The 13815-nt window shown below is 41.9% G+C and overlaps 1 protein-coding gene across 2 annotated transcripts in view; it reads right to left on the bottom strand.

The window, feature by feature from the left end:
• GLRB (glycine receptor beta) overlaps positions 1–13815 on the bottom strand; it is a 202994-nt gene that overhangs the window by 31426 nt on the left and 157753 nt on the right. For both annotated transcript variants that reach the window (XM_077477106.1, XM_077477105.1), the window contains one exon: positions 13395–13535. In XM_077477106.1, coding sequence (XP_077333232.1) covers positions 13395–13535 — 141 coding nt within the window. The remainder of the gene's footprint in view (positions 1–13394; positions 13536–13815) is intronic.

Raw genomic sequence — 13815 nt, 5'->3', positions numbered from 1 at the left:
ATGTCAGTTTAATATAGCTGGGAGACATAAAACAACTGAGTTTGTATCAACAACAACTAATAGAACACATACTATAAAATCATTTTGTACCTGTAGTACCCGGTATGTAGTATATCTGATCACTTGCCCGTGTGGTAAACAATATGTGGGGAGGACGACAAGGACGTTTGCGATTAGAGTGGGGGAACACATAGCCTTAATAAAGAGTAAGGTCTCTAAACACACTGTCCCGAGACACTATAGGGAACATCATAACAGTGACCCAACAGGTACCCAATTTTTAGCTATTGACAAATATACACCTCCGTGGAGGGGGGGTGCTATGACTCGGGGTGTTTCCAGATTAGAAACCTACTGGATATATTTGATTCGTTCTTACTCGCCATTTGGTTTGAACATAGAATGGGATATTAATGCCTTCATTAATAATGGTTAATATGCACATTGATAATATTTTATTTTAGTGCTTTATTTTAATTTGTTTATCTGTTTTAACATTTTTTGATTTTTTGATTTTTATGTAAGTGGCAGCCTTTCTATTATTGCTGTTTATGTTATACTAATAATATTGGTCTTGGGACAGAATTCTATCTGCCTTAGGTGCTATCAGTACTTGTCACAGTGCATGTCCGGACATGTGTTGTGTCGGTGCTGATATATATTTTGTATAAAGATTGTTTTAAAAATATCTTTTCATTACATATACATAATCGTTCCCATCCCATACTTATTAGTATGGGTGTACTTAAATGTACATCCCCTCTAGGATGTATGGTCCGGCGTATGTTTACATATGTCCCACTTGACACCGGAGATGATGTATTTTCATTACATCACTTCCTGTTGTCGGATACATCCTGGCCGGATGTGATGTACCTTCCGTTCACGTCACTTCCGATGTTCGACGCTCTCCGATGGGTTGTGACGTATTTCCTCTTACGCCGCCCCTTGCGTCGGACGTGCGTGTGGTGCTGGTGCTTCCGGTACGCGGTGCGTTCCATCGCCGCTTGACGGAGGCATCAGTGCTCTCTATGTACGACACGCCCACTGTGTTGGTGCCTCCCTGTGGTGGGTGTGGCTTTGTCGGCATAGGTGGCTGGGTATGATAATGATTGGATCCGTACCCATGCCCCTTATGCGTTTAATCATGACCCGGAAACACTACTAACGGTATTACAGAGTGGAATAAATCACAACGTCTGGCTAATTTTTACGTTGGGTATGTTTCTAATGTTTGGGCCAACCTAGTTTTCATTTATTGGTTTATTTTACACATGTTTGGGCATGGTCTGTCTGCTGATACATGCTGTAACATTGTAATGAGGCGTGGAACGCACGCCGGGCGCCATCTTAAACCGGAAATGACACGCGGTGACACAGGCAGATGGAATTCTCGCCCAAATTGACTGTTTGCTATATAAGTGATGATGCTACAGTGTAGTGCTACCCCAGATGACGTCTGTAGAGGACGAAACGCGTCGGGACTACTGCTGTAGCACTGTTTTTATGGATTAAGCGCTTGATTTCTTTGGTTACATGTGAGTTCATTACTTTTTTATTAAATTTTTTTTCTCTTAAACGGATTTACACTATTGTGGCTCCTTATTTTTCCTTTGTATGAGTTCAACATTTTGAGCTGGAGTATACTGATGTGGATTTAACAACTAGTTGGGACAACTTTATGAGGAGTCTGAGTTGATACTTCCTTGAAAATCTACACCTGCAAATTTTGGCTTCTAAGTCATAAGCTTGTATGATCCTTCGAATATAGATTCGTTTGGATCCATACTATCCGGTAAGCCTTTAATTCTAAAGGTGACGGGAACATCACAGGGTGCCTGCATGCTAGTCTCATTTAAGAAGGTGGATGGTGACCTGTATTTCACGTTTGGACTGGATCAACTCCTCACATAGAGACTTTTAATTTATTTTTATTCGTTTGGACTGTACTTTTTATTTCTATGCAAGTTTTCAAGAATTGTCACACTTAAGGTGTTTTGGTTAAACTGTATGATGATGCACTAACTAGACTATTCATAACTTTGTTAAGCGCTACACTTTGGTTTGGTATTTGTTTTATTATTCACTGTTTTATCCTTGTGATTGTGTTAGCAGCTTTCTTTCTTTTTTGGATAGCGCAGTGTCACAGGGAAAGTTTTTTGGTCTATATATTGTTTGGATATACACATTGCAGCAATCCTTTTTCATATACGTCACTGTAGATATGGATGTGTTTGAATACCGTGCTTCGCACAAAGTTAATACTGATGGTGTTTTCGTGGCAACTGGTAATAACACCGAGGTGGGAGGGATGTTCATGAGACTTAAAAATATTATGACATCCGAACTTCACCTACAATGGGACCTTGTGTTCTTACAGCATTACATTGCAGAACATATGGTCCCCAGAAGCTTAAGGTGGGATGTAAATCCCCAACAAGGTGAAGTAGACCTAGACACCTGGTTCAAGTTCTTTAATGAGGCTGGAACCAATTTGTTGGGTTTCCTGATTGCAAGGAAGAGCAGTAAAATGGCCCTACTTGATAAAGAAATTAAGGAAATTAAGGATAAATTAATGTCATATAAAGACACCCCTGAATACAATTCTCTCTCTGCCAATTTGTTGAACCATCTGGAAAAAGAGGATAGAGAACAAAAATATAAGAAACAGAAAAAATACTCCAGAGATGTTAATGACTATAAGATGGGTACTGTTTTTGGCTGGCAGAAATTGGTTCAGAACACATCCGCCACTGATACACAACCCATGAGTGGTTCCCAATCTGGAGGTTCCACTGCCCCACAGAGGGTTGCTTTGCCTCCTATGTCTTATAGTGAGGCTGCACAGAGTAGGGTGTATGATGGTCCACCCTCCTCTCAGCAAAGAGTGCATCATTACACTCCACACACCCCTAATAATCCTCACAGAGGAAGAGGTAATAATCGAGGAAAAAGAGGGGGTAGAGGTTCTAATAAAGGACGATCATATAATTATGATGCTCACCCATTTAGAGAGTATAATGGCTCTCCCTATTATTCTCCATCACCTAGACACGCTCCTCTTAACTCTTACTATAATGCTCCATCTAACCCTCATTATAGTGGACCCCAATATTATAATGTGGCTCCCGTTTCTACTTATAACAGATTTTCTCCATTGGGAGAAATAGGAGATTCAGACAATGGGAATAATACCTATATTCCATCTGGTTATAATCCACCTAATACTAACTATAGGAACCAGGTTTTTCGCGAGGATCCGCATATTCGAAAAAGGGATCAAGACCCAAGAGAGGGTGTAGAGGGGGAGAGCGATTACAGAGGAGGAAAAAGAAGGCGGGTTTAGTGGGACAAGGTGTGTTTAATTTAAGCAAGAAATCCTTCTCCAGTGCTGAATTATCAGTATTGGACAAGGGCTTGAAATACGCACCCCCTAAACGACTTAACAAATTCAATACTTTCATTGATATACATAAATTTATCAGAAAGATTAACATTCAACGGTATTTGATAACCAACCCGTTCAGAACGGATTATCTAGCGGCCACTTCGGGAACTGTACACTCTGGGTTGGCTAACCCATCTTTATTTATACCCCCTGTACCCTCTGTACCAGCTGTAAAAATATTTAAGGACTTAGTACTAAGAGATCTTGACAAACTCCCTACGAAGTGTAATAATAGAACCACTTTTTCAACAAACGGTTTTAAGTCCTTATGCGAGCAAAAAGACGTAGTTATACGTCCAGCTGATAAGGGGGGGGGTATTGTGATTTTAGACAGGGATAAATACGAAGCTGAAATGCATAGGATCTTGGGTGAGCCAGGTACCTATAAACAACTCCCCAACAATCCTACGATTATATACAAAAAACAACTTAAAGATCTTATCAATAAAGGCTATGATCAAAAAATATTGAACAATAAAGAAAAAAACTTTTTGGTTCCCATTTCCCCCTCAATTCCTGTAATCTATTACTTACCGAAGATCCACAAAGATCTGGTGAGCCCTCCCGGTAGGCCCATAGTGAGTGGCATAAATTCGGTCACTTCACGTATAGGCCGTTATATAGATTTTTATTTGCAACCCCTTGTTAAAAAAACCCCATCTTATCTTAAAGATACGGGTGCTACAATCAGGAGACTTGAAAGTTTAGTGCTTCATGAGCAATGTATTATAGCTACAGCTGACGTAGCGTCCCTCTATACTTGCATACCTCAGGGAATGGGTATAGATGCTGTCCGATACTTTTTAGATCGCGAGGACTCTTTGGCATCATTCCAATGTGATTACCTCATAGAACTTTTAGAATTTGCCATGGAACATAACTATTTTTGGTTTAACAACAAGTATTATTTACAACAACGGGGTGTAGCAATGGGGGCCAAATTTGCCCCCAGTCTTGCTAATTTATTCATGGCTAAGTGGGAGGAGGATGTCGTCTATGCCCAGGGGAACCCCTCTTTGGTCCTGTGGGCCAGGTATATAGACGACATCCTCCTCCTATGGAATGGCTCATTTGATTCATTGACTGAATTCTTTAAGAATTTGAACAATAACGATAGGGGGATTTCTCTGTCATTTGAAATGAGCCTTTCTAGGATAAATTTTCTTGATTTAGAGATCGAATTAGTAGACAATAAATTTGTGTTCAAAACGCATTTCAAACCGACTGATAGGAATAGTTTTATTCCCCTTGACAGCTGCCACCATAGATCATGGTTGAGTTCGATACCACGCAGTCAGTTTCTACGATTGCGTAGGAATTGCACGGACCTTGATACGTTTAGGACACAGGCAGGAATCCTAAAACAAAAATTTGAAGACAAGGGATATGATGCTATGGTTCTTGATGTAGAGATACAGAAGGTTATTAACACTAACAGGGAGAGCCTAGTGATTGAGAAAGCCCGTCACGATCCTGTGGACACTTATAGGTGGTCTATGCTTACATCCTTTTCGGTACAGCATAAACAAATCAAGACCATCATTAATAAACATTGGGACGTATTAAGAAGTGATCCAGTCCTCAATTTAAAGTTACCTGAACGGGCGAAAGTACTTTTTAGGGGAGCACCCTCTCTACGGAACTTCATTGCTCCCAATGTCATTAACCCTCCCTGTCGCCCATCATTTTTTCACAATCTAACAGGTTTTTATCCTTGCAAAAAATGTGTGGTATGTCAGTTTAATATAGCTGGGAGACATAAAACAACTGAGTTTGTATCAACAACAACTAATAGAACACATACTATAAAATCATTTTGTACCTGTAGTACCCGGTATGTAGTATATCTGATCACTTGCCCGTGTGGTAAACAATATGTGGGGAGGACGACAAGGACGTTTGCGATTAGAGTGGGGGAACACATAGCCTTAATAAAGAGTAAGGTCTCTAAACACACTGTCCCGAGACACTATAGGGAACATCATAACAGTGACCCAACAGGTACCCAATTTTTAGCTATTGACAAATATACACCTCCGTGGAGGGGGGGTGCTATGACTCGGGGTGTTTCCAGATTAGAAACCTACTGGATATATTTGATTCGTTCTTACTCGCCATTTGGTTTGAACATAGAATGGGATATTAATGCCTTCATTAATAATGGTTAATATGCACATTGATAATATTTTATTTTAGTGCTTTATTTTAATTTGTTTATCTGTTTTAACATTTTTTGATTTTTTGATTTTTATGTAAGTGGCAGCCTTTCTATTATTGCTGTTTATGTTATACTAATAATATTGGTCTTGGGACAGAATTCTATCTGCCTTAGGTGCTATCAGTACTTGTCACAGTGCATGTCCGGACATGTGTTGTGTCGGTGCTGATATATATTTTGTATAAAGATTGTTTTAAAAATATCTTTTCATTACATATACATAATCGTTCCCATCCCATACTTATTAGTATGGGTGTACTTAAATGTACATCCCCTCTAGGATGTATGGTCCGGCGTATGTTTACATATGTCCCACTTGACACCGGAGATGATGTATTTTCATTACATCACTTCCTGTTGTCGGATACATCCTGGCCGGATGTGATGTACCTTCCGTTCACGTCACTTCCGATGTTCGACGCTCTCCGATGGGTTGTGACGTATTTCCTCTTACGCCGCCCCTTGCGTCGGACGTGCGTGTGGTGCTGGTGCTTCCGGTACGCGGTGCGTTCCATCGCCGCTTGACGGAGGCATCAGTGCTCTCTATGTACGACACGCCCACTGTGTTGGTGCCTCCCTGTGGTGGGTGTGGCTTTGTCGGCATAGGTGGCTGGGTATGATAATGATTGGATCCGTACCCATGCCCCTTATGCGTTTAATCATGACCCGGAAACACTACTAACGGTATTACAGAGTGGAATAAATCACAACGTCTGGCTAATTTTTACGTTGGGTATGTTTCTAATGTTTGGGCCAACCTAGTTTTCATTTATTGGTTTATTTTACACATGTTTGGGCATGGTCTGTCTGCTGATACATGCTGTAACATTGTAATGAGGCGTGGAACGCACGCCGGGCGCCATCTTAAACCGGAAATGACACGCGGTGACACAGGCAGATGGAATTCTCGCCCAAATTGACTGTTTGCTATATAAGTGATGATGCTACAGTGTAGTGCTACCCCAGATGACGTCTGTAGAGGACGAAACGCGTCGGGACTACTGCTGTAGCACTGTTTTTATGGATTAAGCGCTTGATTTCTTTGGTTACATGTGAGTTCATTACTTTTTTATTAAATTTTTTTTTCTCTTAAACGGATTTACACTATTGTGGCTCCTTATTTTTCCTTTGTATGAGTTCAACATTTTGAGCTGGAGTATACTGATGTGGATTTAACAACTAGTTGGGACAACTTTATGAGGAGTCTGAGTTGATACTTCCTTGAAAATCTACACCTGCAAATTTTGGCTTCTAAGTCATAAGCTTGTATGATCCTTCGAATATAGATTCGTTTGGATCCATACTATCCGGTAAGCCTTTAATTCTAAAGGTGACGGGAACATCACAGGGTGCCTGCATGCTAGTCTCATTTAAGAAGGTGGATGGTGACCTGTATTTCACGTTTGGACTGGATCAACTCCTCACATAGAGACTTTTAATTTATTTTTATTCGTTTGGACTGTACTTTTTATTTCTATGCAAGTTTTCAAGAATTGTCACACTTAAGGTGTTTTGGTTAAACTGTATGATGATGCACTAACTAGACTATTCATAACTTTGTTAAGCGCTACACTTGGGTTTGGTATTTGTTTTATTATTCACTGTTTTATCCTTGTGATTGTGTTAGCAGCTTTCTTTCTTTTTTGGATAGCGCAGTGTCACAGGGAAAGTTTTTAGGATCTCTTGGTAGACAGCAGAATTCATAGTTCCTTTTATCACGGCAAGTCTTCCAGGTCCTGAAGCAGCAAAACAGCCCCAGACCATCACACTACCACCACCATATTTTACTGTTGGTATAATGTTCTTTTTATGAAATGCAGTGTTCCTTCTACGCCAGATATACTTGGACACACACCTTCCAAAGAGTTCCACTTTTGTCTCATCGGTCCACAGAATGTTGTCCCAAAAGTCTTGGGGATCATCAAGATGTGTTGTGGAGAAATTGAGACGAGCTTTGATGTTCTTTTTGCTCAGCAGTGGTTTTCTCCTTGGAACTCTGCCATGCAGGCCATTTTTGCCCAGTCTTTTCCTGATGGTGGAGGCATGAACGCTGACCTTAACTGAGGCAAGTGAGGCCTGCAGTTCCTTGGACGTTGTTGTGGGGTCTTTTGTGACCTCTTGGATGAGTTGTCGCTGCGCTCTTGGGGTAATTTTGGGCGGCCGGCCACTCCTGGGAAGGTTCACCACTGTTCCATGTCTTCGCCATTTGTGGATAATGGCTCTCACTGTGGTTCGCTGGATTCCCAAAGCTTTGGAAATGGCTTTATAACCCTTTCCAGACTGATAGATCTCAATTACTTTCTTTCTCAATTGTTCCTGAATTTCTTTGGGTCTCGGCATGATGTGTAGCTTTTAAGGATCTTCTGGTGGACCTTACTGTGTCAAGCAGCTCCTATTTAAGTGATGCCTTGATTGTGAACAGGTGTGGCAATAATCAGGCCTGGGTGTGGCTAGAGAAATTGAACTCAGGTGTGGACAACCACAGTTATAGTATGTTTTAACAAGGGGGCAATCACTTTTTCACACAGGGCCATGATGGTTTGAATTTTTTTTCACCTTTAATAATAAACACCTTCATTTACAAATTGCATTTTGTGTTTACTTGTGTTGTCCTTGACTATTGTTTAAATTGGTTTGATGTTCCGAAACACTTAAGTGTGACAAACATGCAAAGGAACAGGAAATGAGGAAGGGGGCAAACACTTTTTCACACCACTGTATGTTTGTTATTAAAAAAAAAAAACTGTAGTGTCGCTTAACCACTTGAGGACCGCCGTATTGCCAATGTACGTCAGCACAATGGCACAGGCAGGCACAATCACGTACATCTACGTGATTGCCTTCCAGCGGGTGGGGGGTCCGATCGGACCCCCTCCCGCTGGTTACGGCGGTCCGATTCGGTCCAGGAGCGCTCCGTGATGAGGGGATGGCCGTTGGTTTTCGGCCACCCCCTCTGGATCGCTCCTGGCCAATGAGAAGCTTCCTCCCCTGTGTATTGTTTACACAGGAAGGAGGAAGTGATGTCATTCTCCTCGGGGCGGTCTTTTTGACCGGACTACGAGGAGAAGAGTAAAAGTAAGTGTGCACCAACACTACACTGACATGTAGGTACACACAGGCACACAAACCCCCCCCCCGATCGCCCCCCGATCCCCCCCCGCCCCCCCTCCCCCCCCTCCCAGTCACAGTGTAACTGATTGCATTGATCATTTCTTTACTGATCAATGCATTCAGTGTCAGTTGTGACAGTAAAAACTGTCAGGACAGTTAGTGTTAGGTCCAGGGTAGCCCCCTATCACCCCCCAATAAAGATTTAACCCCCTGATTGCCCCTAAAGTTAACCCTTTCACCCCCTTTTGCCAGTGTCACTAAGCGATCATTTTTCTGATCGCTGCATGTGTCGCTAGGTAGCTAGTTATTTTTTTAGGTTCACCGCCAGGTTTTTATATCGCTAGGTACCCCGATATACTACCCAATAATGGGTTTAACCCCCTGATTGCCGCTAGTTAACCCTTTCACCCCCTTTTGCCAGTGTCACTAAGCGATCGTTTTTCTGATCGCTGCATTAGTGTCGCTACAGTCGCTAGGTAGCTAGTTATTTTTTTAGGTTCACCGCCAGGTTTTTATAGCGCTAGGTACCCCGATATACTACCCAATAATGGTTTTAACCCCCTGATTTCCGCTAGTTAACCCTTTCACCCCCTTTTGCCAGTGTCACTAAGCGATAATTTTTCTGAACGCTGCATCAGTGTCGCTAGTGTCGCTAGGTAGCTAGTTATTTTTTTAGGTTCACCGCCAGGTTTTTATAGCGCTAGGTACCCCGATATACTACCCAATAATGGTTTTAACCCCCTGATTGCTGCTAGTTAACCCTTTCACCCCCTTTCACCAGCGATCACAGTATAAGTGTCACTGGTGACGCTGGTTAGCCAGTTAGTTATTTAGGTTCCCCGTCAGGTTTTTATATAGCGCCAGGGACCCCCATATACTACCTAATAAAAATTTGAACCCCCTGATTGCTCCTAGTTAACCCTTTCACCACTGATCACCGTATAAGTGTTACGGGTGACTCTGGTTAGTTTGTTTTTTATAGCATCAGGGCACCCACCATTTATTACCCAATAAAGGTTTAACCCCCTGATCACCCGGCGGGTGATATCAATTAGGTTTTAGGGTCAGGGTCTGCGTCGCCCCAGGCAGCGCTAGGTTAGTGCCAGTACCGCTAACACCCACACGCAAAGCATACACCTCCCGTAGTGGTATAGAATCTGAACAGATCAATATCTGATCTGATCAGATCTATACTAGCGTCCCCAGCAGTTTAGGGTTCCAAAAAAACGCATTGTTAGCGGGATCAGCCCAAATACCTGCTGGCACCTGCGTTTTGCCCCTCTGCCCAGCCCACCCAAGTGCAGTATCGATCGATCACTGTCACTTACAAAACACTAAACACATAACTGCAGCGATCGCAGAGTCAGGCCTGATCCCTGCCATCGCTAACAGGTTTTTTGGTAGCATTTTATATTCAAATCCGGAAGGCAGTGCTTGGTTTTCGGGGTCCCGTACGTGGCTAGGCTCCCAAAAAGTCCCCCACATGTGGTATCCCCGTACTCGGGAGAAGCAGTAGAATTTATTTTGGGGTGTAATTTGACTTCTGCCCATAGCATGTGTGAGCAATATATCATTTAGTGACAACTTTGTGCAAAAAAAAAAAAGTTTGTAATATTCCCGCAACTTTTGGCAAAATATAAAATATTCCATGGACTCAACATGCCTCTCAGTAAATAGCTTGGGGTGTCTACTTTCCAAAATGGGGTCATTTGGGGGGGTTTTGTGCTATTTTGGCATTTTATGGCCTTCGAAACTGTGATAGGTAGTGAGGAGTTAAATCAAAAATTTGCACCCTTAGAAATCTTGAAGGTGGTGATTGGTTTTCGGGGTGCCGTACGCGACTAGACTCCCAAAAAGTCCCACACATGTGGTATCCCCATACTCGGGAGAAGTAGCGGAATATATTTTGGGGTGCAATTCCACATATAACCATGGCATGTGTGAGCAATATATCATTTAGTGACAACTTTTTGTAAAAAAAAATTTTTTTTTTTTTTTTTTTTGTCATTATTCAATCCCTTAGGACAAAAAAAATAAATATTCAATGGGCTCAACATACCCATCAGCAATTTCCTTGGGGTGTCTACTTTCCAAAATGGGGTCATTTGGGGGGGATTTGTACTGCCCTGCCATTTTAGCACCTCAAGAAATGAGATCGGCAGTCATAAATTAAAAGCTGTGTAAATTCCAGAAAATGTACTCTAGTTTGTAGACGCTATAACTTTTGCGCAAACCAAAAAATATATGCTTATTGACATTTTTTTTACTAAAGACATGTGGCTGAATAAATTTTGCCCTCAATGTATGACTAAAATTTAGTTTATTCGATTTTTCTTATAACAAAAAGAAGAAAATATCTTTTTTTTTCAAAATTTTCGCTCTTTTTCCATTTATATCGCAAAAAAAAAAATCGCAGAGGCAATCAAATACCATCAAAAGAAAGCTCTATTTGTGGGAAGAAAAGGACGCAAATTTCGTTTGGGTGCAATATTGCATGACCGCGCAATTACCAGTTAAAGCAGCGCAGTGCGAAATTGCAAAAAGACCTCTGGTCCTTAAGGTATTTATTGGTCCGGAGCTGAAGTGGTTAAAGTGTTGCTAAACCCATGACCCTGTATTCACTATATCTGGTCTCCCACAGTAAACAGAACATGGAAATGCCATTATTTCAGTAAATACAAGCTGCTAAATATCTTTTCTCATTAGCAGTTAGAGCAGTCTTGTGACTTCTATTAGTGTCTGGTTAAAGCTTGTAGGAGGAGTTTTCATTCTCCTGTAACTGTCCTATAAGGCTGCAGAACCCCTGGCCCTCTGTTTGGACAATGCTGATGAGCCCTGTGCTGATCACATGCACCCTCCCAAGAAAAAAAAGAAAAAACTCACGAGCAATACACACCAAACTGAGCATGTGCAGCTTGTCACCTAGCCTTTGTTCTATCAGGAGATGTATTAAGGATTGTGGAAGAAGGGTGAGGATCAGAGAAGACAGGATCAAACAGCCTTTTTTACACAATGCCCAGGATTAACCCCTTAGGTTCCACAGTGAGCCTATACAGACTGATTTTACTGTTGTGGGTTTAGTAACACTTATCAGGTGCCTCCGCAATTAAATTCATAGTGGGAACATAAAAGGAGAGAGTTATAGGAGCTATGGCATCCCTAACAAATGTGGCAAATATAGCAACCCCAACCAAATGTTGGTGTTGCTTTATCTATTGGCTAAAAGACACAAACATACTCCATACACAGTAAATGGGATACAGTGTTTTTTCATACTTTTTGTATGACTCAGACCTGCCAATCACAATGAGCAGAGGGAGAGGATTAGCAACAAGAACTGAATTCCTGCTAGAGGGTGGCTACGTCCATTCTCCATGTTGCCACTGTATGTAGGAACATAGTCACACTCTCTTGCTCATAACTGAGATGAACTAGGGACTATGGACTGTGCTATTTGTAGTGTGCATAGAGCAGCGCACATGACCACAACTAAAGTGCACTGCTCATTTCATATAAGTGAACGTGAGAGGGAAAAGGACAGGCTCAGGAGCTCACAAAGGGTGTTAGGGGGCAGAAAAACACAGTAAGGCCGCGTACACACGGGCGGACTGTTCGCCCAACTTTGTCCGCTGAACAGTGTTTCGGCGGACAGTCCGCTCGTGTGTGGGCTTCAGCGGACAGTTTCAGCGGACAGTCTGACGAACAAAGTTTTTCGGAATTTCCGTAAAACTGTCCGCTGAAACTTGGTTTGAGCGGACAGTCCGCCCGTGTGTAGGCTTGTTCATCAAACTAAGTTCCGCGCATGCTCAGAAAGGATTTACACGGCGAAGGTTGCATTGCAGTGTATTGGACGTCGTATTTTTCGTCCCGTCGTACGTGCCGTTCACGTCATCGCGCAAGTTTCAGCGGACTGTTCGTTCGTCGTGTGTGGTCAAGTCCGTCCATGCTAATTTTGAGCGGACTGTCCGCTCAAACTGTTTGACGAACAAAGTTGGGCGAACAGTCCGCCCGTGTGTACGCGGCCTAAGAAAAAATTTAGTGAACAATAGAATACAAGAACATTAAAATAGAAGTGCAGGATCCTAAAAATTTAACACACACAGCTTGCTGCAATATCAATCTCGGCTGCTGCAGCTGTACCCCACTGCCTCTACAATGAGAAATGAGCGATCAAAGACAGCTGATTGTGCAATTCTCTGGTCCGTTTTCAGCACAGAGTCAGTCAATGGAGGGGGCAGGAGCAGCTGGCTCAGCCTCTCAGTGGCTAAGCCAGCTGCCAGTCAGGCATCTGGGCAGATCCTGACATTATTGTCAGGATCCCTGTAGAGCTTGCACTTGCTCTGTGACGTCAGGCAACAGTGGACTTTAGACTGTTGTAGGATGGAATTGGGTCACAGGAGTGAAGAACTAAGTGCACTCCTGCAGAAGAAGTATGACCAAAGAACTTTGAGAGGAAGTTATGGATTATTTTTGGAGAATAATGATAATTTGTGGTGTCAATTTAAGGGAGTCCATATTACAATAGCTGTGTTTTTGTGCAGGATATTCATTTTTATTTTAGGTTTCCGTAAAAGCACAAATAAACTGACACCAATATTTGTATATAATTCTACTTACCAGTGCCTTTGTAGTATTTTGTACAGTTACCATATTCAATGTCTTCTGTCTTTATATCAAACTGAGGCAATGCAATTTTTTCCATTTGAACAGGGTCTCCTGGCTGCCAAATGAACCGCAAGTCATCCGTTGTATATCCAACTTTGTGACAAACAAAAATATATTTCAGCAATCTCCACACATTTCTATCAAATCAATTAAGCTTTCACAAACCTATAATTATTTGTTCTCGAGGCACATAGTGAAGATTAGGTCAGAAACATCACGGCTTTGAAATCATTTGTTAACATTATTAAAGCAACAGAATCTACATACCTGCAGAACAAAGCAGTGATAATGAGATTATTGATTTCTCTAATTCAGTACATAGTAACAATTTTTATCTGGCCTTATTAAGCACTGAGACATCAACTGACAGCTC

This window comes from Lithobates pipiens, unplaced genomic scaffold, assembly GCF_037356315.1.
Source record: "Lithobates pipiens isolate NorthernLeopardFrog02 unplaced genomic scaffold, aLitPip1_a1.2 Scaffold_13, whole genome shotgun sequence".
NCBI lineage: Eukaryota > Metazoa > Chordata > Amphibia > Anura > Ranidae > Lithobates > Lithobates pipiens.
The sequence above is the reverse complement of the archived record's forward strand: the minus strand, read 5'-3'. Positions and strand labels throughout refer to the sequence as shown.